The 27528-nt window shown below is 36.3% G+C and overlaps 1 protein-coding gene across 10 annotated transcripts in view; it reads right to left on the bottom strand.

Moving 5' to 3' along the window:
* CREB1 (cAMP responsive element binding protein 1) overlaps positions 1–27528 on the bottom strand; it is a 79167-nt gene that overhangs the window by 27353 nt on the left and 24286 nt on the right. For 4 of the 10 annotated variants that reach the window (XR_004176629.1, XR_004176630.1, XM_021923911.2 and 1 more), the window contains exons 2-7: positions 24784–24905; positions 20147–20293; positions 12967–13067; positions 10196–10338; positions 5335–5517; positions 3135–3285 (exon numbers count right to left, since the gene is read on the bottom strand). Coding sequence is in view for 6 of the 10 variants with exons in the window: in XM_021923911.2 (XP_021779603.1) it covers positions 3135–3285; positions 5335–5517; positions 10196–10338; positions 12967–13067; positions 20147–20293; positions 24784–24897 (839 nt within the window). In the remaining 4 variants the exon portion in view is untranslated. Of the gene's footprint in view, positions 1–278; positions 625–3134; positions 3286–4087; positions 4151–5334; positions 5518–10195; positions 10339–12966; positions 13068–19362; positions 19405–20146; positions 20294–24783; positions 24906–27528 lie in introns of those variants that run through there. The other 6 variants (XR_004176628.1, XM_031651484.1, XM_017946879.2 and 3 more) reach the window with 4 other exon arrangements.

Raw genomic sequence — 27528 nt, 5'->3', positions numbered from 1 at the left:
AAAGAAAATACTAGATTTGCCAAGTGGGAGGGAATTTGTACCTTTTTTTTTTTTTTAGACGGAGTCTCGCTCTGCTGCCCAGGCTGGAGTGCAGTGGCCGGATCTCAGCTCACTGCAAGCTCCGCCTCCCGGGTTCACGCCATTCTCCTGTCTCAGCCTCCCGAGTAGTTGGGACTACAGGCGCCCGCCACCGCGCCCGGCTAGTTTTTTGTATTTTTAGTAGAGACGGGGTTTCACCGTGTTAGCCAGGATGGTCTCGATCTCCTGACCTCGTGATCCGCCCGTCTCGGCCTCCCAAAGTGCTGGGATTACAGGCTTGAGCCACCGCGCCCGGCCGGGAATTTGTACCTTTTTATAGACATATGAGGGGTATGCTAGTCACAGAAGCCAGATTCCAGTGAATGGAGGCTGAAAAAGTGGAAGCAGCAGTAATCTGGTAAGGAAAGGGGAAAAGAACTATAGCAGAATCAATAGGAAGTTTCCTTTTTCAAGAGTAGGGTAACTACATCTAAGCAAAGTAATGTTATGAAAGAGTCCATGGTAAGTCTCAGGCAAACAAAGGCTGGTAGCAACTGTAGTTACGTGTGGCCTGTTCCTAACTTGTTGGTGGCAGTGGTCCTAAATCTGAAAGAAAAGTAAATAGAAGAAAAAGGAAATTTGGTCTGCCAGTCAACGCAGTGAAACATTTTTTTTTTTTTTTTTTTTTTTTTTTGGGATGGAGTCTTGCTCTGTCGCCCAGGCTGGAGTGCAGGCGCGCGATCTCGGCTCACTGCAAGCTCCGCCTCCTGGGTTCACGCCATTCTCCTGCCTCAGCCTCCAGAGTAGCTGGGACTACAGGCGCCTGCCACCACGCCCGGCTAATTTTTTTGTATTTAGTAGAGATGGGGTTTCACCATGTTAGCTAGGATGGTCTCGATCTCCTGATCTTGTGATCCGCCCGCTTCGGCCTCCCAAAGTGCTGGGATTACAGGCGTGAGCCACTGCACCCGGCCAACGGGGGGAAACATTTTGTTCCACAGAGCGAAACTACATAGACATAAACAGAAGTCCTTCTGTTGTGTTTTATAATCAAAAGGATTTATTTTCTGATTTTGCTCCTATGTTTGCTTAGAACTGTTTTCTTTAGTAAGCAGTGTTGTCTTAAATATTACTACTCAGCCTTTGCTTGAGACTTCTTAATCAGACTTGCTTCTAATTTTAAGTTAAGAGTTTCCTTATAACCGGCCGGGCGCGGTGGCTCAAGTCTGTAATCCCAGCACTTTGGGAGGCCGAGACGGGCGGATCACGAGGTCAGCAGATCGAGACCATCCGGGCTAACACGGTGAAACCCCGTCTCTACTAAAAATACAAAAAATTAGCCGGGCGCGGTGGCGGGCGCCTGTAGTCCCAGCTACTCGGGAGGCTGAGGCAGTGGAATGGCGTAAACAAGGGAGGCGGAGCTTGCAGTGAGCTGAGATCCGGCCACTGTACTCCAGCCTGGGTGACAGAGCGAGACTCCGTCTCAAAAAAACAACAACAACAAAAAAGAGTTTCCTTATAAACATTTTTAAAAACTGAAAAGATTTTTTTATTTACAGATTTTAATTTATATTTTAAAATATATTTAAATTATGAATGCAGCCTTTATGCTTCTGTTTAGTAAAACCTAAATACTCAAAATCACAGACGGATGGAACACAAATAAAAGTCACTTCAGGGCTGGGCACCATGGCTTATGCCTGTAATCCCAGCACTTTGGAAGGCTGGGAAGGGTGGATTCATGAGGTCAAGAGTTCAAGAGCAGCCTGGCCAAAATAGTGAAATCATGTCTCTACTAATACAAAAATTAGCCAGGCGTGGTGGTGGGCGCCTGTAATCCTAGCTATTCGGGAGGCTGAGGTAGGAGAATTGCTCGAACCTAGGAGGCAGAGGTTGTAGTGAGCTGAGATTGTGCCACTGTACTCCAGCCTGGGCAACAGAGCAAGACTGTCTCAGGAGGGAAAAAAAAAAAAAAGTCACTTGGCTTGTTGTAACTCTTTTTCTAATATCAGAGGAAAATCTCTGCCAGACAGATTTTTCTGAGTTCAGATATAATTTACTAACATTGTGACAGCTAAGAATATTTTAGGAACAAAAAAGCTGATCTGAGCTGTAAGTGAAATTGCACACACACACACACACACACACCCATTTCAACAGAGCACTACAGTTACAAAGTGCTTTCAAAGGAATTATCTTACTTGACTCTTAAAACAATACTTTGGGTGTGTGCTGGAATCCCATTTTGCAAACCTGAGGTATAGAAGGTTAATACCGTCTCCCAAAATGGAGGGACAGGGCTAGGACTTGGAAGCCCTGCTTCTTTCACTTTATCAGTGTTTGAAGTATCCTGGGATGAACAGTGAAATACTTTCATCAATTTCAAACTTTTTAAAACTTTACATACCCTATTTTCATTTTCTTCTGTTTGTCTCGGTCACTTCTATATGAAAGTTCTAAACTAATATTTAGTAACTTGTTTTTATTGTTTTTGATGGCAAAATCATTTATAGCAATGAAGTTACTTTCTGAGAACTGCTTTACCAACATTTCATAGATTTTGAAGGTAGTAGTTTTTGAAGACTGTATTTTAAGATTTTTTTCCATAATGTGGTATTCTTAGAATATATTTTTGAAGAATATTTAGGTGTTAAAATGTTATTATTTTGAGTAAAGATATTATTCATTAAAACATGAACTGGCCACCATACATTTACTTTGTATCAAGTAAATTTAATATAGACAAAATTTAACACACAGTTAATATACATATGTGAAACTCTTGATCTTCTTGAACAATACTATATATGAAAAGAAACCATTTTGAAATAACCTGGCAAGCTGGTTGGAGTGCAAACAGGAAGGTTGTGCATTAAATCTCCTGTGGGGAAACTGCATGAAAGAAAACTACTCCATGATCAAAGATTGACCCATAATCCTGTAGCTATCTTATAAATGCAGCTCATTAAATAAAGTTTAGCAAGATCCATTAATTCTGCTGGAAAAAAAAAACCCAATGCAAAGATCCTATTACCAGTAGATGTAAAGATACACATCCAGTAGAATGTGACGACACACTTAATCCACAACAATCTAAGTAAATGCAGTATATGTACCTGTTCTTCATTAGACGAACCTCTCTCTTTCGTGCTGCTTCTTCAGCAGGCTGTGTAGGAAGTGCTGGGGAGGATGCCATAACAACTCCAGGGGCAATAGTGCTAGTGGGTGCTGTGCGAATCTGGTATGTTTGTACATCTCCAGAGGCAGCTGAAAGAAACAGTGATTATGGTGTAAGACAGAAACACTGCAACTTGATTCAATTATGTGTATCAATCATCAATCTAAGCATGTATTCTGGACTAAAAGGGAAACAAAAAAGAAAAGATGATTCTCGCTAAAGTGTTGAAAGAATCAGCACTCTTTGCGCCACTACTAAGAAATAATTCCCAATGTAATGTATTTATTACAGTAACCTATGTCTGCTGGATCTTATATTTTATTTTTCATTTGAATGCAGTTCTATTCTGTTGTTAACATGCTTACCAACCTTAAGTCTAAAAGGTAAGTGGGGCACAGCTTGGATGATCTTCCTAGATAGAGTATAGTCCTCAATGTCTTCCTTTGATATTGGTAAATTCATATTAAAAAATTTCAAGTAGACTCTTGCCACGACATAAAAACGACCATGATTTTTCATAAAATAGCAAAATGAAAAAGAAGATAAAGCATTATGGTCAACTATTATAGATTCTGAATTAAAACAAAACTGAAAGTATGAAAAAGTGTATCACCTGATGCCAATTATATTATTTGAAAACATATTGTTTTAATGTAAATGATAATGACTAAATAAACTGAAGTTTTATTTTTCTGATTCACCATTTGTAAAAACAAACACAATCACTATTTGTCAAACTGCTTCTAAAAACAGTGTAATAATATGCTCTCCTAAGGAACCTAATGTTACTTAAAAAATTTGAAGGTCTTTATTAAATTATTAATATTAATTATTAATATCAATTAAAAAGTATGCTTTGAGTGGAAAAGATTTATATACTAAACATGTTACCATCTTCAAACTGACGTTCAGAATTCAAATTCACTGACATCCTGCTTTACAATTTTTGAGTACCTGCATGTAAAGTGAAAAGGTGTTTTACTCTCATCAATAAGCAAAATAGTATCTTTTTCAAATACTTGCTTAATAACAGAATATATTCTGTAAACATTAGGGCTCTTTAAATAAGTTATGACTCTCTCCAGTTGGTGTTTCAGGATTATTCAATTATCCATGGTGAAAGGATAAAACTGTCATTACCTAACACAGGCAAAATACATTATCATTTATAAAAATATTTTCAGAAACAGATTTATTATTATTTCCTCAATCAGCAAATTTCTAACCTGGCATTAACTATATTCCTGAAATATTCAAACGAATCCAAAGAAAAATGGTTAACTGATATCCATAAAGATTCCTGAAATAGACAGAAAAAAAACAATTAAACTAAAAAAAAAAACAAGAAAAACCCCAAAAAACAAAAAAGCAACTTCTATAATTTGTCAAGAATTTAACAACTACTTTTTCTCTAAAGAACAGCATAAGATGGTATAAGATTTTGTGGAATATAATGTTTTCATTTGAAATAAAAACTGGGTCAAGTGCAGAGGCATCCCAACACTTTGGGAGCCTGAGAAAGGAGGATTCCTTGAGGCCCGGAGTTCAAGACTAGCCTGGGCAACACAGTGAGACCATGTCTCTAGAAAAAATAATAATAATAATAAAAACTGATGATCTCAGAAGATTTAAATTTCTTTTGAATAAAAAGCAGAGAAACAGAATCCTGAACTTCTAAAGACTGTTTTCAGAGATTTAGTGCAACTCTTATTTTACACATGAAAACAAAACAAAACAAAAACAATAAAAAATAAAAATAAAACACTTTTCTGAGGCCCAGAGGAGCTTTTACTCAAGGCCTCATAGCAGATTCATGCAGTTAGATATAGAATCCATCTTTTCTAACTCCTGATTTCCTGGTCTTTCCTTCTAACCTGTCCTGTTTCTTCTACCCCAAATAGTAAAGATGTTAAAGGTAGATGCAATATTTTAAAAACTGAAAATAGTTGTTTTTATGCCATGACATTTTGGTCCAATTGGAATAATGGAAGAGTTCATGGAAAATACTATCTATATTGAAGAAATGTTAACTACATTTGAATGGAGCTTTGTAATATGATACTTACTTTTTCTGTGAGTTTATAAAATTTTAGTATTTTGAAGAATTTACCACACCTGTGAATTCTGAAGTCCCTTACCTTGAACAACAACTTGGTTGCTGGGCACTAAGATCTGCTGTCCATCAGTGGTCTGTGCATACTGTAGAATGGTAGTACCCGGCTGAGTGGCGGCTGCATTGGTCATGGTTAATGTTTGCAGGCCCTGTACCCCATCGGTACCATTGTTAGCCAGTTGTATTGCTCCTCCCTGGGTAATGGCAACTAAAATCCAATGGATTTTATTGTTACAAGTTTAATACCATATAAGACTTTTAAAACACTAAGTCCAATGTAGAATAATTTGTAAAATAGTCTAGGAGAAATTATAGCAAATAACATCACCAAGAAGTGTCTGATACATTCAAGTAACTTGCTTCTCAGGAAACCCATATTCAATTTCTACAATAGAAATGCACTCTATGAACTGCATTCTAATTTATAATAATAATGCCTGTTAACAATTTTTTAAATGGAAAAATGTTAAATTCCTTCTGAAGTTATCTGGTTCTGCAGAGGTTCCACTCTGTGATCCTTTGTTTTATTTCAGCATTAACTACATAATGTATTAACACTTGTCCCACTAATAAATAAATTTCTGGAGAGTAGGAATTTTCTTATCTACTTTCATACACTTAGCACAGTGGCAGCCATGAAACAGGCACCCAATAAATGGTTGTTTTAACATATAACTAATAAAGCAGTTCATCAGTGCATTCTATTCCCTAACTCTTGTAGAAATTCATTAATGGTATCTAATCTACTGAATGAAACAACTGAAATATCCTATGGAACTTAATTATCAACAGTCTCTCATGGAATTTTAAAATCAGAGCTCAAGGTCATCACTTAGAAAAAAAAATCTTTTACTGTCAATTTCTAAATTATTTAATACATATCCAAGCATTTTCACATGGAACCCGTTATTTACGCCCTAATTAGCCATACCTGCCATTCATTTGTTAAACAATAAATCAGTCAACTTTTGCTCATACTAGTAGATATTTCACTTTATGAAAAACTAAATCAACTTTATGCTACAGTACATAGAAAAATTTAATTTAAAAATTAGATTGTTTATTTGGAAGAAGGATTTAGATAGGTGGCAATATCCTCTCTAGACAATTCACCCTGTAGGGGGTCAAGCTTTTCAGAACGAGAAGGACAGAAAATCACAATATCACATATAAAACTGTACAATTGATTTTAACTAAGAAAAAAGTAAACAATGCAGGAAAGTCAACATGTCTGATTAAGCATGTCCATTAGAAGGGAATTAGTTTGGGATCAGTTATCTACCAGCTATGGGATATAACATCCTGAGTCACCTGTACATGGGAAATTGATTATCTATTGCCTAATCAAGAAATAAGAAGAGTTAATGGCTACAGTGTGATAAGTTTAGCAAAATGATACTTGTGAAAATTAAGACGCTGGCATATACACTGGATCTAGTTTAGCGAATCCCAGAAGTTTTACTTCTCTTAGGCAGGGAGAAAAATGAGTAAGAACTATTCTAAGATTAATTTTGCATGATTACTTGAAAGAATCAGAAGGTTAACAGAAACAAATCACAATTTCTCATTTAGAGTTAATGAGTGAATTCTACTGTATTTAACATACCACTTTCTTCTTGGCTACAGAGCAGTAAACTCAAGGTGGGAAGAAGAAAGCAGAAATAGTAAACCATGTATGACAAGACTGAGTTGTAGTGTGAGTTCCATCACTGAACAGTTTAATTTTTTTCTTTTGAGACAGGGTCTTGTTCTGTTTTATAGGCTGGAGTGCAGTGGCAAGATCTCAGCTCACTGTAGCCTCCAACTGCTGGGCTGAAGTGATCCTCCTGCCTCAGCCTCCCAAGTAGCTAGCACAGGCCATCAGGCCCCACTAATTTTCTAAAAACATTTTTTTGAAGAGATAGGGTTTTGCTATGTTGCCCAGGCTGATCTTGAACTCCTGGCCTCAAGCAGTCTTCCCACCTTGGCCTCCCCAAGTGTTGGGATCACAGACACGAGCCACTGTGCCCAGCCATCACTAAACTGTTATTTGATTCTGTTATCTCTTCTCTAAAAATAAAAGCATCTGAGTTCTAGCCACTAAGTACAATTTTGTAAATATCAAATGAGGTCATGTATATGAAAATACTTTGGAAAATGAAGTCTAATCCTACTGGTTTTTCTCTATAATATTTATGTATATACTTTATTATTCTCAAAATATTTGAGATAGCTTTCAATAAAACACAATTCATTAAAACAAAATTAAAAAGATAGAAGTCAAGTAATGGATGTATCCTTAGTTATATAAAACAATTGTAGAAGAAAATCTAGACTAAGAAAGTAATACAATTAAACAGAAAGTTAGCTAAGAATCTGAGTGGCCGGAATAAAGAGGGAAACATCATGAGTCATAGTTTTATTTAGTGAAACAAAAAAATTCAAGTTCAAAATGACAGATACAAGTTTTCTATCTAAGAGCAGAATCACTAATAAGACTTTACTATCTGGGACACTGAACCAAGTAACAGATAAATCTAGTAACAACATGAATTTAATAAAATAACCAATTTAAGGAAGGAGTGGAAATTCATGCCTCCACCTGGAAGGGTACTTGCAGAGGATATGCTTTAATTTGATAATTCCACTCTTAGGATATTTTCATAGCATTGTTTGAAACAGTAGAAATGTCCTAAATGTTCAACAGCAGAAGAATGTTTAAATAAGTGCTATATTTATACAGTGAAACACAATGCAGCTATTAAAGAAACAAAATACATAACTATGTGTGTTTATATACCTATGGTGAATTCCAACAACCATATGTTCATTTTATAAGAAATATATAAATGTTGCTGTATATGTATTTACTATATTGCTCGTAATGAAAATCAAGAATATAATGTTAAATCAGTTCCATCAAAGCCATGTGTGCATATACAGAGAGGACAGAGGATAAAAATAATGAACAAAGTTTATAATTTCAAAGTATTAATCTCTCTCTCTCTTTTTTTTTTGAGACGGAGTCTTGCTCTGTCACCCAGGCTAGAGTGCAGTGGCACGATCTCAGCTCACTGCAACCTCTGCCTCCCGGGTTCAAGCAATTCTTCTGTGTCAGCCTCCTGAGTAGCTGGGATTACAGGCATGCGCAACCACGCCTGGCTAATTTTTGTATTTTTAGTGGAGACAGGGTTTCACCATGTTGGGCAGGCTGGTCTTGAACTCCTGACCTCATGATCCACCGCTTTGGCCTCCCAAAGTGCTGGGATTACAGGCGAGAGCCACCGCGCCTGGCTTAATCTCTTAAAACTAGCAATTTTCAGCTGCTGGAGGAGAGGAGTGTACCAAATTAAACATCTGTGGGGGCGGTGGCACTTCTCTAACGTTCATTTCCCCTTTTCAGATTCTGATAGGCCTCTTTCCTAAAGAGCATGCTTCCTAGTTCCAGTGAGAATCTCTGTAATAGTGAATCTGTTACTGATGGGAGTATGTTGTATCCCTCAGGTATGCTGAAGTAGGGGAAAAATAAAGATCATGTATCAATGTCTTTGAATACACATCCTGAATAACTGAAAGCATCTGGTATGAGGCTATCAACTGAAAATCACACACACATATAGAGTTGTAGGTACAGAGTTGTACTTTATATCTTCCACAAAGATCTTAAGAAGAAAAAAGATGACTAAGCTAATTGAGCATAGTGGATAAAAGCTTAGTCAAAAATGCCTTCCCTCTACTTAGTCTCAAAAGGTTCAGCTTGCAGAGTTAAAAAGTTTGCTACTTGAGAACTTGTCTTTAATACAGTTGGGAATGCAAATTAGAGTTATGCAAACCAAGGTTGAACTGGAACTAAAAAATAACATGGGGGTCAAACTTTCATGCATATTTCTTAATTTTTAGATTATTTTTATAAATAGGGATGGGGTCTTCAACTCCTGGAGGGCTCAAGTGATCCTTCTACTGTGGCTTCCCAAAGTGCTGGGAATACAGGCGTAAGCCACTGTGCCCAGCCTCAAGCTTTTACGCATATTTCTGATACAGATTCCCTCAGGGCATTAGGAAACAAACTCAGTAAAGAAGTTTCAATGTGTACATTTAATTTGCAACTAAGATGGGTGGGGGAAAGGATATAAATGGGCAGCACTGGGTTTAATAAACAAATCCAAATGAAAAAAATCACTGAATGAATAAAGCACTTTGAGAGGCAAAAAAAAAAAAAAAGGTAAAAAGAGAAAAAAGTACCATTCACACAAATGCTTTTGATCAAACAAAATAAAATTCAAAAGGACCTTATAATAGATTTTGGTTAAAGATAAGAAGACAGACCTAAGTGCCAGACAGAGACATCATAGAAATGAAAACTTTGTAATTTTGTAAGAGCAATCGTTGCTTTATGCGGGCCAAAAAGTATATTACTATCTTTTCATATGAAAAGGAGTAATTGAATGTGCTGACTCAACCAAGCCATGCTCATCCCCACTTGAAACATTCTAAAATACAAAGATATTAAAATGCTATTTTCAGAAGGCAAGACAAACTATTAAAATGAATACAGAGATATATTCAAGGAATGATTTTTTTAAATCTAAAAAACTCATGTTTTTTCAACACATATGAGGACTAAAACCTAGGGTCTCAATTAGTGGTTCAAAAACTTCAGACTTTTCATGCATCTGCACAGAAACAAAAGGACATCTAAAAGGCTTATATACTTGACTAATCCTAACTAGAACTCTCTGAAGAAAAGAAAATACTACCATTACAGAACTTTGCATAGTGAAGAGTAAAGAAAATATAATAATGGCAGCAAAACTGAGAAGACTTGGCACTTATACGGTTTCTCTGAAGAGAATGCAGCTATTAGCTTTTCTCCTCACTTTTTGAAACAGAAATTGTCTATTACTCACTATACTGTCCACTGCTAGTTTGGTAAATTGGAGTTGGCACCGTTACAGTGGTGATGGCAGGTGCTGAGGTCTCCTCTTCCGACTTCTCTTCTTCAATCCTTGGCACTCCTGGTGCATCAGAAGATAAGTCATTCAAAATTTTCCTACAAAATTAGAAAACTAGAATAATTAAAAATATAAGTAAAATTTACTGGATAAATACAAATAATAGTTAAAGATGAGAAAACTGACGGAAAGCTGGTAGTGCTTAGGACAGAAGGTTTTTTTTTTTTTTTTTTTTTTTTTTTTTTTTTTTTTTTTTTGAGACAGAGCCTTGCTCTGTTGCCCAGACTGGAGTGCAGTGGCACGATTTTGGCTCACTGCAACCCCCACCTCCCGGGTTCAAGCAATTCTCCCACAACAGCCTCCCGAGTAGCTAGGATTACAGGTGCCTGCTACCACGCCTGGCTAATTTTTTTGGTATTTTTAGTAGATACGGGGTTTCACCATGTTGGCCAGGCTGGTCTTGAACTCCTGACCTCAGGTGATCTGCTCGCCTCTGCCTTGGCCTCCCAAAGTGCTGGGATTACAGGTGTGAGACACTGCACCCAGCCAGCAGAAGTTTAAAATATATAAATTACATGAATAAACTCTTCATGGGTCAGGGATTGATCTAGACGTCAAAATGAACCCAAATAAGTACAAAAAAAAAAAAAAGATGGATTCTCTTTAATATCAACATAAGGAAGGGTGCAATTAAGGGTAATAATAAGACTGACTACATTAAAAAAAATCTTTTGCATCTCAAAGAACACACACACACAGTCGGAAAGTAAAAAGTCAACAATCAATTAAGGGGAAAAAAGATCAAAACCTGATTTTTAAATTCTCACTTCTCAGATTGCGAAACAAAAAAGTTTAACAATATCTGTTAGCAAAGCTACAAAAAAACCCCCACACTCTCATACATTGCTGCTGGGAGTATGAAACTGGCACAACCCCGATATAAGGAATTGGTGATATTTAAGGAAATATAGGTGTTCATGCCTCAATCCCATTTCCAGGAATTCACCCCAATTCCAACAATATGAAAATAAACTCGCTTAAGATTATTTCCATTAGCACTGTTTGTAACTGCAGAATAGTGGAGATATATATCCAAAGTCTAAAATAGAAAAAATAAAAAATAAAAAGGAAAATAAATACTGGAAACACTCTATATGCCTATATATAGGCGAGTGGTTGAATAAACTATGGTACATCCAAATAATGGATATAGCATATCTTTTGTGTAAGGAAAAAAGGGAAATAAGAAAATATACATGTACCTGCTCATTTGTTCAAGAGAAAAAATCAGGATGGATAAACCAGAGAGTAATGATTTTAGCTATTTACTGGGGATGGGTAGGAAAGAAATGAAAATGACAGAAGGAATGGGGAGGCACTACTGAGTATACTTTTTTGTGCAATTCTGACTTTTGGTACAGTGTTATATGTTTCACTTACTAGGGAAAAAAAAGCAACAAGGATGAGTGGAGAAACTCTAAAATGGAACCCAAAAACAAAAGAACCATACCATATTTCAAGTGAACAACATAATCACACTGAAAGGCGGGGAAAAAAACCCCTAAAAACCCTAACCCAAGTAATTTTTGATATCTTAAATTTGTAACAAAATAGTTATAAACTCTGTCCCTTTATGCTATTATAAAAAATGACATCTTCCTATATCATGTGCTTATTCACATAAATTTATAGTTACTGTTTTATGCCTTTGTCTTTCAAATCACATAGGAAAAAAGGAGTTACAAACCAAAACTATAATAATCCTGGCTTTTATATTTACCTGGGTAATTACTTTACTAGTAGTATTTGGTTGGATTTGCTTCAGGATCAAATGTGTTATATACTAACATGAGATACATTTCAAAGTTAAAATCTAACACTAGCTGTACTTAAAATAAATTATGAATATAAATACATATAACATATACTGGTAATATAAGATTTCTTAGACCTCAAAATCAATTTATTGTTAGTCACTTAGGATTCTTAATTTAATTGTAAGGACAGAGAAAGGGGTTAGTTTAATAGCCAAGCGGGGGAAAAAACTACCCCTTTGAAAAACAGAAATATATAAAAATAAAAATAATTTACACTAACAAGAAGGAAGATAATTATGAGTCTGAAGTTTCTTAAACGCTCAAGTAAACGTGTCAAGATTTATGGAACTGTCCTTCCTGAGATACTTAATGTGGAGCTAATTTTTACACTAAAAAACGGTTTTGGTTCACCTTGGAGGCAAGGCATGGACTAGGCAACATCAATAACTGAACACAAAAATTACAGTAAACTACCCCTAAAATTAGGGGATGTTAGTAAAGCATCTTCCTGAGACAATTATCAAATTAATAGCTATCTGTTAAACACCATGGCATAAAAAATGGTTTGCAATGTGTTATTAAGCAGATAAATAACGGAGCCTCAGAGTTGGCTTATAACTAAAAAATGCTATAACCTTATCAAATGTATTCCACATTTTTCAACAGAAAGACAGCCAGCACAGTCTACAGAAACAGAAAAAAAAAAAAAATCAGGACTGGTGAGAGTAACAAGTGCTCTTCTTATTCTGTAGGATAAGCTTCACTTTATTTGAGACAAATAACTCAAGATGAAGAAAAGTAATCTATAAAGAACTGACCTGAGCAACTAACTGGTCTTCTGACATCTCTTTATCTGCAACTACCTAAGACTTTCTCCACATCTTAGATTCTAACTATTAAAATCCATACCTGTAAGAAGGCCTCCTTGAAAGAATTTCCCTTCGCTTTTGGGAATCAGTTACACTATCCACTGACTCCTGTGAATCTTCACTTTCTGCAATAGTTGAAATCTGAAAATAAATAAAAACTTTATCTTGATAATCAAATTTAGTTCCTATAAAATTTTTGTTAAACAGTCAAATACAAAAAGTCATATATAAACTTTATACATGCTTCAGTAGAAAAAAATCAGTTCTTATGGGAGACAACCATACCACTCTCCCCTTCCCTTTACTTACCCTATAAACTAAGATGAAGTTAGAGAACCTAAAATAGCTACAGTTTAATTTTTTTTCAGGACTCCATGTAATCAATCCTGAATGCATCAGTATTACTTATCAGTTTTTTCTTACATCTGTTGGAACAAAACTACCAACTAAAATAAGGTTTCTGATATAAGGGATAAAATGGATGGCTAAATATTTGGTACTAAGTCTATATAGTGACTATACAAATATTATTCTTTAACTTTATAAACACTTATGAATATATTTACAGTTATACAGTAAGACTGGCGATCCATCATCACATCCCTGACAGTTGTTCCTAGCAAGTTAGGAAAAACTCCTAACATGTTTCAAAGTTAGCATTCTATAATCACGTTTAAGTAAAAATTCAAGGTAAAGAACTATGCATTTCTGAGAAGAATCCCTAGACTGAAAAGTAATAAAGTGAATAAAAATTTTACATGGCATATTAATGATAGAAACTAGAATTTACAGATGACTATGTGCCAGGTGTTATGTGAATGCATTTACATATACTATATTACTTAATACTCATAGTAATGTAGGCACCAGATGGTACTATACTATTATATGCATTCCATAGATGGAAGAACTAAGATACAAAGTAGTAACTCACCCGAGTCACAAAGCTAGGAAGTAGTGGAGCCACTGTCAATATTTAGTACCTCCATTTTAGAGATCCTTACCAGCATCAAAATCCTGGTGGTTCCAGTCTCAAACCAGACTGTTCTAGTCTCAAACCAGGTTTGTCAGAAGCAGCAACCAGTGGCATTTTCACACCTTTTCTAGACTAGAAGAGTTCACTTACCTAAGTTGCTTGATTGTCAAATTTACACTGCCCACGTTTCTCTAATCAGCAGAAACCTTATGCTCTTTCCTGAACTAGGGACACATTATGCTGTCAGATTAAGAATTACACTTAACCAAGACAAAAGGGTCGATGTAGGTTAGCTCCATGTCAAAACGTATGGCAATGGCAGTAAGGAAACATATTCAGAGGTTCTTGAGAAATTCCAAGTGTACCCTATGTGTGGTCTGAGCCTAACGGTTCTCCCAAGTGGGCATTCATTTTGACAGGGCTTTGTGATATGCATGCTCATTTTAAAATGAAACCAGGTAAATCTAGTAACTTGTAGTAAAGCATACTTATAATGAAGTAATTTGCCCCATTCAAGCACTTTAAAGTCTACGTACAGTCTGAAAGACCTAAAAATCAACAGGCAACATATAATGAATTCATAAATGACAGATAAAAAGATTAGTAATGCTGAATTTAGTCTGTGATTCTCAGCAGAGTAATAATCCTGTAATTACTGCCAAAGGAGCACACAGAAAAGTTTCACGTTAATCAGTAGCTGCTGTAACTAGCCCACACAAGAGTCTCTGCACAAACTTTCTCATATATAGAAGATCAGGAACTATGAAAAGGCCCGAGCAAAGGATCAGAAATTCAAGGAATAACAAGACTGAACTCAAAGTGGATAGTACTGTGACAAGTGTTGTTTTCCTTCATTAATACTCCACTCAGAATTCACTTAGTTCCTCTTTGGCTCTTTCTGTGTTCACTGCTTGACTCTCACATGCCCCATCCTTACACCCTTCTCTTAAGGACATATAGTGATTAAGGAACACCCCCCGGCCCCTTCCAAGTTGGAACTCATTAAAACAACAACATCAAAACATGCCATATAAACTACCCACAGGATAGTTTTGAAATGAAACAAATTAATGTTGTTTTTAAATCTGTATCTTTTAATTTTTTTTTTTTTTTCTAACTCTGGATCTATGGCCCTTAATGGAAAAACAAAAAAAAGGTTGCCTTTCTCTGACCTATAAGATTTTGTCAATTCACACAGAAGGAATTAACTTATCACTATTTAGTGCTTGTAACTCTGTAAATGTAAAGAGAATTCAGACCACTGAAATGAACACAACACTTCCTCTTTGGGAATACCATCCGAAGACAAGTAAGCCATGAAGCCAATTCCTATGGAGTCCCTAATCTATCACTTAATCAATAATAAAAATACTGCCACAGGATATACCAACCCAAGAATGAAGTCTAATGTAAACTATGGACTCTGGGACATTATGATGTGTTAATGTAGGGTCATCAAATTATAACACAAATGTACTGGTCTGGGGGGGGTGGATGTTAAGAATAGGGGAAGCTATCCACGGAGTTGGGGGAGGGTGTACATAGGTAATCTCTGTAGCTTCCTCTCAATTTTGCTGTGAACCTAAAACTGCTGTTAAAAAAAAAAATCATACTGGACCCACATAACTGAGATCAATAAAACTCATGTCAAAAATCTATTTTACAAATAACAGAATAAAAACATACATATGAAAAAGTATATCCCAATTATAAACATCACATATCATCACCTTCCAATGATGGAACCCTTTCCTTTTGGTCTCATCTCCTATCACTTATTAACTTCTTTCTGAATTTTTTCAATAGGTCTTTAATTTTGGCTACTTGTAAGTCAAGAAATTTTCAAAAAGCTAAACTACCACTTGTAGATATAAAGTTTTAGGTCTGTATTTCTCAACTTTGGTTTATTTAAACACATACTACCTGTTTATATTGGAAAGGTGGAGGACTCTGTTTTGATTATTTGAAATCTTAAAATAAACTATAAAGTAACTAGAACCAATCAAAACAATGGTAATATTCGATGTTTACTAAAACTATACATGGTCCTCTGGAAACTTAAGTACTCTCCCTTGGTAGAGTTGACACTCATGGTTTGGATATAGTTTTTTTTTTTTTTTTTTTTTTAATTAAAATTTTTTTTTAAGGATCTCACTCACTCATCCAGGCTGGAGTACAGTGGTGCGATCACAGCTCACTACAGCCTCAAACTCACGGGCTCAGGACTCGACCTCCTGAGTAGCCGGGATAGCAGGCATGCACTACCACTCCCAGCTAATTTTTACTTTTTTTGTAGAGACAGGTTCTTGCTATGTTGCCCAGGCTGGTCTTGAACCCCTGGCTTCAAGCAATCGTCCTGCCTGGGCTGGGATTACAGGCCACTGCGCCTGGCCTTAGATACAATGTTTTACTCATTGGATCAGGAAGCTTACTGAAAGTCTAGATCAATGATCTTCAAACTCTTTTGATGTGCATGTATCTCTTATAAATAAGAAAAATTTTACATAGGCATACATTTTTCTTATTTCTAAATTTTAAGTATTTGTATTATAAAACAAGAGTTCTTAAAGAGATAGGATAAGCACAAATATTAAAAATTTATATATTTCTTAAAGATAAATAATGTAGTTTTTCAAGATAGTGAGAATGACATGATTTAATATGCTTCATTAAAAAATCATTTAACACTTTTTTTTTTGTTTTTTTTTTTAAGACAGAGTCTTACTCTGTCACTCAGGCTGGAGTACAGCAGCATGATCTTGGTTCACTGCAACCTCCGTCTCCTGGGTTCAAGCGATTCTTGTGCCTCAGCCTCCCGAGTAGCTGGGATTATAGGTGCCTACCACCACCCCTGGCTAATTTTTCCATTTTTAGTAGAGATAGTGTTTTGCCATGTTGGCCAGACTGGTCTCAAACTCTTGAGCTCAAGTGATGCGATTGCCTTGGCCTCCCAAAGTGCTGGGATTACAGGCATGAGCCACGGAGTCTGACTTCATTTAACACTTTATAACAGTCATTTAGAAATCAGATTCTAAGCTTGGGTTTTCTGAAACGTGATTTAACAATTGCTGGCATTGAAAAAGAAAACTCATGTAGATAACAAAACTAGGTGCGTTTGAGGTGTGCTTACTAAATAATCATTTTCATCTACCAATTATGCAAGCTTTCAATGAGATTTATCTAGTTTATTATTTTCATCTCCCTGGCTCTAAGTCAGTTTATTGCATGTTAATAGGAAGGGGTTACAATTTTGTATTTTTAACAAACAAGTTTGACACCTGCTGAAACTCTGGAAGACTTCTAAACAATTTAGAATGTTCTATTTCTAGGGTTTTCAAGTATTTAGATTTGAAATTTTAACACTTATGTTGTAAACTGCATCTCCAATCACTTCCTTCCTTGCTTACTCTATTCCAGCCATACCTTTCTGTTATTCCTCGATATCCCAAGTATACCCTCACTTCCAAACCTTTGGATCTGCGTGCCTTAGCCTCCTTCATTGCCTTCTGGTTTGTGCTGTGCTCCCTGAGCACATTACATAAAGTAGAACACCCTTCCCTCCACATCATTCTCCATCCCCTTCCCCTGGCTTTATTCATCTCTCTCGTACTTCTCACCTGACACACTTTATTTTTTCATAGTCTGTCGTTTTTCATTAAAATATGATCTTCATATTATTTGCTCATTGCTGTCTTTTATAGCAAATAGAACAGTGACTGGCACATAGCATGTCACCAATAAACATTTGTTTTATGAATGAAAGATAATTTAAAGCAATAATCTATTCTCACATCAAGAGAAATGTACCTCATATATTTTCGAAACTTTATTCTAAAATATTAATGAGATCTCCCATCTACAAGATCCTCTCCTTGTTTGATCATCTCTTCTGATAGAAACTATTTCCTAGTTGTTAACACTAATCACCATTAACTGGCTAAGATAACTATTAAAATAGATACTCCATAGTTTCGGCCTTTTAAAGAAAAAAAATTATATTTATATCTCTGTTTGTAGAATCCAGGGTTCAAAAAGTCCAACTTTTATTTTATAAATACATACTCTTAAATTAGAAGTACAGCTCACCTTAACGGACCTTAATGGAAAAATGTGTTCCTTAAAGATGAATACAAGCAAATAAAAAAAAAGAATATTTCTATAGTTAATGGCCATAAAATCTCCATGTCCAAATTATGTTGCCCCAGAATAAATATTAAAATCAAGAATACAATCAACAATAACACCTATTACAATCAAAAATAGTAATCTTAGCAAATGTTGTGGCTGTAACTTAATTTTTGTGTTCTTTATAGAAAGATCTTCTGTAAGTGAAAAAGAGAAAGGTAGATGTGCCCAAGGTCATTTGACTTATTAATGTCCAAACTGGTTCTGGAATCTAGGTCTCCTCACTAGCAAATCAAGTTTTTTCACTATTATCAAGAGGAGAATATGGCTAGGGAATTAGTAGTGACACAGTATGGACAATGGTAAGGTAGGACTCAATGGAATAAAAACTAAGGCAAAGGACTATTGCTCAGTCATTGTGATTTCACAGAAATATCAAGTTCTTAGATCTTTACATGCACAACACTATCTTTTACTTGTTAACAAATGTCATTCCCAGTGTCTTATGGAAATTCATACAACTGATGATTTCACACAAAAACATTACTTCTCCTCCCCCACACTCCCACTTAAGTGTCAAAGCGAACCAAAAGCACAAAGACAGAATGAAATAGAGGTGGGTAATAGCAGTTCAATGACTCAATAGTATAAAATGGCTGACAAATTATACTGAGGACATTAATAGAACGCTTCCAGGACAGAGACAGCACTTCTCCCCTCTACAAATATTAATCAGTTCTGGTTACCGTATGTAAAGAAAATATAACAGCTCTCACCCAGAAGAAAACAACCAGGATGGTGAAGAGGAAACAAAGTTATACCATCTAACAAATGGCTAAAGAAAAATAGTTTGTTTAGTCTGGAAATTTTCTTAAAAATAGGAAGGGTGCGGGGGATGGGGAAGAGGAAGCAGTCCAATAGAACAGGAATTAGACTTGCTAATCTAGTTTCCGAGAATAGAACCTGTGTTTACCTGGGATCTCTAGGTGAAAGTTTTAGAAAGATACATTTTGGATCATCACAGGGAAGAATATTTTAGTAATCATTCCTAACTGTAAATAGGTTACCTCAGGAGATTGAGCTTCCTTTCTCTGAAAGTGTTCAAGTAAATGCTGGACTACCATTAGGAAGAGGGGAGAAATGTTAAACAGAATTAAGCAACAGACTAAGGGCTGGCGAGGTAACAAGTATGGCCTAGACCCAGAAGATCTCTGAGGGTTTTGTTCAAGTGCTGAAATTCCATGTTTATAGAGGAAAAGGACAAAGACATAAAGAATAATTTCTCACCTTCCTTTCTAATAATAGTTCTCTCCAAATCTAGGACCTAGGACTCACCTGTGTTCCGGAGAAAAGTCTTTTTAAGTCCTTACAGGAAGACTGTGAAGCAAAAAATATGAAATGGGAGGCTGGGGTTATGGCCTACTTGAATGAACGTTCAAGTCTTTTTTTTCAATAAGCTCAATTGCAATGATCTATACTGCTCTCGGTTCCCTACAGTTAAACAGAGTAGTCACCTTCAAAGGTCTACAGTGCCTTTATTACCTGTGGATCAAACCCAAAGGAAAGATCTCTCCAAAGAATAAGATAACATGCATAGTATAATCCCTGACCCTCAAGATGTACCCTCTGAATATATTATTTAAAAGTTATACACTGTAACTGAAAACCCTAAGCACAGTTGATTTTACAAATGCTTTATGTAATTTCTAAGTTCAAATAATATCTTAGGTAAGGGTATTAATTTTTGATCAAGGGTTTATTTTTCTCCAATTGTAGATTCAGAAAATTCATTACTATTTTTGCATCTCAATTTTTCTTAACTGAGGTACCTCAGTCCTACAGTTTCTCCCAAACATTTCCACTTTATCTCATGTACTTCATTATTTTCCCCAATCATTTTTCTTCCGCAGCTTAAGAAATTAGTCATTTTCTTTTGTTTGTTCTTCTGTATATATGTTCCTACACATAAGGTGACTATATAGATGCAGCATATTCCTATACTGTGAATAAAATAAACTCTGAACTAGATGTGTCCTTATTTTCATAACTAGTGAAAGGAGAGAGATATGGCTATATACGATAGTTATTAAAATAAATGCAGAACTTTTTATACACATACCTGAACTGTTTGGACTTGTGGAGACTGAATAACTGATGGCTGGGCCGCCTGAATGACTCCATGGACTTGAACTGTCTGCCCATTGGGCAGCTGTACTAGAGTTACAGTTGGAGCAGAAGATGTTGCATGAGCTGCTGGCATAGATACCTATGGTGTTGAACACAGAAAAGAATTATCATCCCAGACACTCTTTGGCAGTACTCATGTTCAATAAGAAATAACATTTTAGAAGCAAAAACGTGACCTTTTTGCTAGATATGTATTTCCCCGATATGAAAGTAATGACTAAATTTAATATTCTTTAACAAAAAAACACTATAAAAAACACCAAAAACTATACCCCTACCCTTTTCAGCTGTTCCCAAGTGACAAAAAAAAAAAAAAGCTATTTCAATGTTATACCAAATATATAATACAGACTCTCAGAACATGAGGTATCACTTTATTTGTATGGCACTTTACATTTTCCCATCTGCTTTCATTTCCAATTTCTGATTTCGCTATTTGAAGAAAATGAAGACTCGGTGATAAGGATCTCCATTTTAAGAGCAAAAATAACTGCTCAACGAGATTAAGTGTTCACCCAAGGTCAACAGATATACTATCCTTGAAGAAACATAAAATTCTTCAGAATATGTTAAATAAGTCACATTCTAAAATCTAACTGCTCTCAAGCACGAGCAAACCTGACCTACTAAGTCTAGAACTAACGCAGTTTTAATGAGTCAATATCCAGGTTAAAAGGGTCCTTAGATCATACATGTCTATCAGATGTTATTTATTGCTCCTATGCTTGAACGCATTCAAGGATAGGAATTCTATTTGCTAATTCAGGAAACAGTTACTGGGGACCTATGTTCCAGGATTAATGTTAGAACTGAAACTACAGAAGTGAGAAAGAGAGGGGTTTCTGACCTCAAATAAATTATTGGGGGTATGTATGTGAAGGAATGGGGAAAAGAGACACAAGTAAATACAATTCAGTTTAGTAATGAGGTTTGCTAAAAGAAAAATGGACACACTGAGGAGAATTCCTCTACCCAACCTAAGAGAAGGGGAGGCTACCAGGTAAGAATGTGAATTTAAAACAAAAGAAAAAATTTAGAGTTGCTATTATTACTTACAGGGAAGAGTCAGAGAATTTCAAGCAGAGTGGAGCAGTGGCAAAAGCAAAGAGAAACAGCATACACGGCAGAGTGGGATAACCAGCAGCTCAGCACCAATGGAGCACATAAGTGTGTTACTGTATGATGTTTGAAGTAGGGAGAGAGAAAACAATGGAGGCAGGTGGGCCTAGAAGTGCTAGTCATAAAAAGCCTGTATTATGTCACATCAAAGAAATTGCATTCTATCCTGAGGGAACTGTAGAATCCACTGAAGGGCTTTTGAACTCCTAAATACCAAGGTGATGTTTGCTTTTAGATAGATCACTTTAGGCCAGGCGAGGTGGCTCACGCCTGTAATCCCAGCACTTTGGGAGGCTGAGGCGGGTGGATCACCTGAGGTCTGGAGTTCCGAGACCAGCCTGGCCAACATGGTGAAACCCCATCTCTACTAAAAATACAAAAAATTAGCCGGGTGTGGTGGCAGGCGCCTGTAATCCCAGCTACTTGGGAGGCTGAAGCAGGAGAACTGCTTAAACCGGGGGGACAGAGGTTGCAGTGAGCCGAGATCGCGCCATTGAACTCCAGACTGGGCAACAAGAGCAAAACTCCATCTCAAAAAAGAAAAAAATCACTTTAGTGGCAGTGTGAAAGATACGTATTTTGGGGGGAAAACTGGTGGTGGGGAGACCAATGAAGAAAGCCCATGCAGTAGTTAAGGAAAGATGATGAAGGCCAAAAGTAGGGCAGTTAGTAGTAGCAGAGATGGGAATGAGGGAAGTGATTTTATGAAAATTTGGAAGCAGTCCAGAAACGGCTTTATGAATGGTTAAAAGAGGTGACAGAGGAACTGCAGATGACCCACATTTCATGTCTGAAAGAGAATTGGTAGACTATGTCCTTAATTGAAAAAGAGAATGCAAGAAGTAAGGACAGCCTTTTGGGTGACTGGAGTTGTAATAGATGATGAGCCTAATCTGACATCTGAATTTCTAGAGATGTTTATTTTAGCAGGCAGTGAAATATTTGACTGTGAAGCCTGGGGGAAAGATCCCTATAAAAACAGAGTCTTTGGCATATAGGTTAAAACCAGGAGCTTCCATCTCTGGATAGTAATAAAGTCCTTCCTTATTAATCACTTTCTCTCTGGCCACTGTAAGTCTTGCTTAGTCTTATTTGGTTCTCAAAATGTGGTCCATGGAATAGCTTCATTAGAGTCACACAGGATACTCTGTAAAGTTAAATCTAACAGGAACCCAATCGTACTTCCCCTGACACTGAAGTTTGAGAACCATAACCTTACTCAGAGTATCTCATCTCAATTCCATATAAATGCTCTTCTAATATTTGAAGCAATTACTATGTTCTCTTTCCTGAGCCTTCTCTAGGGAAAATATACCTAGCTAACTCAATGAATAATTCCTTTTCTACACTAATAATTTTATATAATGGCTCCTCTCATTACAAATTTATAAAATACAGACATAAAAAATAACCCTTTATATTCCTATCACCCATAGCTAATCACTTTTAATATTTTTGCTGTAGATCTTCTAGATGTTAAGGCACATGTACATTCAATTGACTGACTGAGATGGAGTCTTGCTCTGTCACCCAGGCTGGAGGGCAGTGGTGTGGTCTCGGCTCACTGCAAGCTCTGCATCCCGGGTTCCTGCCATTCTCCTGCCTCAGCCTCCTGAGTAGCTAGGACTACAGGAGTCCACCACTACACCCGGCTAATTTTTTGTATTTTAAGTAGAGACGGGGTTTCACCCTGTTAGCCAGGATGGTCTTGATCTCCTGACCTCATGTTCCGCCTGCCTCGGCCTCCCAAAGTGCTGGGATTACAGGTGTGAGCCACCACGCCCAGCCCATACATTCAATTTTTATAACATGCTATCTTTACTCAGCCAACCCTTCTTTCTCATAAAACCATTGGAAAACATGCTTTACCATACCAAAAACACAAATTGTGAGAAAATGGAAGTAGAGTGAAAGGAATTCCCAGCATGACACAATACAGCTGACTCTGGGGACAACCAGAGTGGACAAAATAGTGTGACTCCAGAGATATGTTGAGGGTTATCATCATAAAGATGCCTACTGGCATTGCATCTTCTTCTTCTTCTTCTTTTTTTTTTTGTTGAGAGGGAGTCTTGTTCTGTCACCCCAACTGGAATGCAGTGGCGCAATCTTGGTTCACTGCAACCTCTGCCTCCCGGGCTTAAGCAACGCTCCCGCCTCAGCCTTCCGAGGTAGCTGGATTTACAGGCGTGTGCTACCACGCCTGGTTTTTTGTATTTTTAGTAGAGATGGGGTTTCACCATGTTGGCCAGGCTGGTCTTAAACTCCTGACCTCACGTGATCTGCCCACCTCAGCCTCCTAAAGTGCTGGGATTACAGGCGTGAGCCACGGTGCCCAGCCTAGCATTGTGTCTTCTTCTTTCTAGAGGGCAAAATGTACAGATGAGCCCAGATTCTTATGTGTTGCCCCTGTATTGATGGAAGTCCTGGCTCTCTCCCCTTAAGTCCTGCAGCCTGCCTCGTATGAGTACATTAAATGTATCTAGCTTTGTCTTATTCCTGAAGGCTGGAGGTAAACCCTGGTGGTCTTATGAGAAAACACAGAACAGCTCACTCCTTCTGACTATATTCTTGCTGGAAATCTAGTATCTGGCTCACACTATCTCAGCCAGACACCAAGTGTGATGAGCCCTCTATTTCCCATTATTCATTCTTGCTAGGTGACTTCTCTAGGAACTTTTAAACTCTTGGAGAAACTGAAGCTACATATATCAGAGTTTCTGTTAGGATTATATTCTCCTGGGAACCTTCATCTGAAAGAGGCGGTATCACACTATTACCTAGCAGGTCTGTATTTGCTATTTGTTTTTTAAGTTAACCACCTTTCTCATTCCTATCTATGTAAACAGCTGTTAATAAAATATCTGAGGAAAATACATGCAAACAAACACATAAGAATGAGAGAAAATATTCTTAAAGATAGGATGTTAAAGACAAAGATGAAATGAAAGTATCAGGAATTATATTTAAAATATACAGGAAACAAGAAAACTACTATCATCCTTAAAATTTCCTTACATGTCAATTTATTTGCTTATCCTAATTTTTAGTTTAGGTATATAAACTTAGGCTTTCATATTATCTGCATCCGCACTGCTGAAAAATAAATCTGTGTCATACAAAAAAAAAAAAAGCAGTTGTCATACAGAGCCAAGGTTTTCCTTCCTTATCTAAGAGCACCAATTAATTTACCCATAAGTTTAAAATGTAATTATTTCTGGGTCATTTCACTAAAAATACTGTATTATTGTTTAATAATACATTTTACTGTTGTTACTGAATACTATCATTTCTAAACATACGCTAATACTAAGTAAATAGGAATTTTGATATTGTAAGAATTATCTCTTGCTCATTCTATGTATATCTATGTAATAACAACTGAATTCTCTTGGAAACGTATTCCTCTAGGAAGAGTCACAAACTGGAATCTCTCCACGTATTTTATACCTGGGCTAATGTGGCAATCTGTGGCTGGGCTTGAACTGTCATTTGTTGGTTTTCAGCTTCTGTTACAGCTGCATCTCCACTCTGCTGGTTCTCGGCTCCAGATTCCATGGTCATTTAGTTACCTATAATAATATGGAAGAGTGTTACAAGCACCACAGTGCTTTGTGCTTTCATGACTTTAAAGGCAAATTTCAAGTTATAAATAGGTATATACGTGGTGGTTAAGTTACCAAGTGAACTCAGAAATCTAGTTAAAATATAATGTAGCTGAATTACTGTCAAACTTGTTCAAATATGCTGAGCTATAAAAGTTCTTGTCCTTTCAAAGAAGAAAAAAACATTTCTTCTCCCTTGGCTGTTTCTTCCCAATGAGATATTACCTTGTCTAGAAATAAAAGATTCTTCTCTTACATAAATCTCCCCTACTAACAAGGAGAGGTGCAGTGGTAGCAAAATTATAATTTTTCAAAACTATACTCATCGGGTACAGAGAGATGGCAGAGAGTGGAAGTGAGCTAATGATGACAGAGTCTATTAGATATTGGCTTCATAATACCTCCCATAAGGGTATTTCCCCCCATAAGAGGAAAGAAACAGGAATTGTAAGCTACTTCCAAAAGTGATTACTAGTGGTAGGACAAAATCAGTCCGTTTCAAGCCCAAATTTTTTTTAGAGATGAGGTCTCGCTCTGTTGCCCAGACTGGAGTGCAGTAGCGTGATCACAGGTCATCTCAATCTAAAACTCTCGGACTCAAGTGATCCTCCCACCTCATCCTCTGGAGTAGCTGAGAATACACGTGCATGGCACCATACCAGGTAATTTCAAAAGCCCAAGTTGTGGAATTTCAAGGTAGAAAGGTGGAATAAATGGCCACAGAGCCAAATCAGAGGTGCCAAACACGGAAAAAGTTAAGGCATTCTGATACCTTACCCTATGTATAGCATGCAACACTATACTGTACACATATATACATACACAGAGAAACACCTTTTATATTTTTTAATTGTAAAATTCTGTGTAAGGTAAAAATTCATATTACTTTTTGGGCTCTGCTTTGCTAAGCACTTAGTGTATCTGTTGGGTAATCTAACACTGGATGGCAGCAAAAGTGGAGTGGAGAGCAATTCCTACCAGCAGTAGCTACTGTAAATCAAGGTTAGAGAAATCTCTGTTAACTGGGGAAACAATCCTGTCTAAAGGATTCAGGAAAACAGGCAATGTTTCTAGGGCCTGTTATAATTCAGTGTCTCGCATCTTATCTGTCAAAACAAATTTGTTAATACTGACGGACTACCTTTAGTGATTCCACAAATAACACAAAAAGCCCACAACTTTTCCAGAATATATTTCATTTATTTTACAACTCTGAAACTGATCAAAACTATCACTGATCCTTGTGATCATTACACTCCATCATAATGTATTACATACTAATACATTTTGCTGTCACTCATAAGGTTCTATAAAAAGAAAGTGTTTTACAAGTGACAGTTTAAAAAATGAAAATGAAAATATCTCTGTAGAAATGAATATAAATAGTTTGGAAATATCAAAATCCACAAAACACAGATGATAAGGAAAAAGATCAATAGACTTGAATACATTATTTAAAATATTCATAAAGCCACCAAGACAAGTGCACTGACCATATAATCAATAGTAATATCCAGAGATGTAGTTCAATGGTATTTGCTGTAAAATTTTTTAATCATAGCAAAAAAAAAAAAAAACCCACCTGAAAACAATTATCCATCATTAAGAGAACCATTAAAAAATTGTAACAATGAAAAAATTTAATATATTGACATACTGTAAAATAGAGCCCCATTTATATTTTTAAAAAAGTAAAACAAATTGTTGTAAAGGTTTATGCATGCAAAAGGTGTGCAAGATTAAACACTAAACTATTAGCAGTAGCTCTGGAGAGAAATAGAATTTTGTAGAACTGTACAGAATGACTTTCACCTTTAACTCTAGACATATTTCAGTATTTTAATATTGACTGAAGTTTCTTTCTTCCCATGAGCATGGATTCAGGATTACTTGTACAATTAAACTTTAATGTCACAAGACATGTATAATATTATAAAATAATAAATCAAAACTATAATTTTGATACAAAGTTTTTAAAATCTCAGATACTTTTTATATGAAATTACCATTTTTGTTTAAATTTTGCCTATTTACCCTATATTTCTAAATTATAAAAAATAACTTAAAAAAGTATCAAATAACTCTGGTTATCACTGGTGATTAACTTACTGAGTTATATTTTGCAATCTTTTTATTTAAAAATAAAAAACTTTATTTTTAAACTAAAAATAAGACAGACATCAAATGTAACAAACAACAACAACAAAAGTTTACCTGGGCTGGGAGCGATGGCTTATGCCTGTAATCCCAGCACTCTGGGAGGCAGAGGCAGGTGGATCACCTGAGGTCAGCAGTTCAAGACCAGCCTGGTCAACATGGTGAAACCTCATCTCTACTAAAAGCATAAAAACTAGCCAGGCGTGGTAGTGGGTGCCTGTAATCCCAGCTACTTGGGAGGCTGAGGCAGGAGAATTGCTTGAACCCAGGAGACAGAGGCTGCAGTGAGCTGACATGGTGCCACTTCACTTCAGCCTTGGTGTCAGAGTGAGACTCTGTCTAAAAAAAAAAAAAAAAAAAAAGTTTACCTGTAAGTTATCCATACTTTTCATCTTGAAGAAAATGGCATATAAAAACAAAAAACTAATTTCAG

Source organism: Papio anubis, chromosome 10 (genome assembly GCF_008728515.1).
Source record: "Papio anubis isolate 15944 chromosome 10, Panubis1.0, whole genome shotgun sequence".
NCBI classification, from domain to species: domain Eukaryota; kingdom Metazoa; phylum Chordata; class Mammalia; order Primates; family Cercopithecidae; genus Papio; species Papio anubis.
Note: the sequence above shows the minus strand (reverse complement) of the source record. Positions and strands in the feature narration are given on the sequence as shown.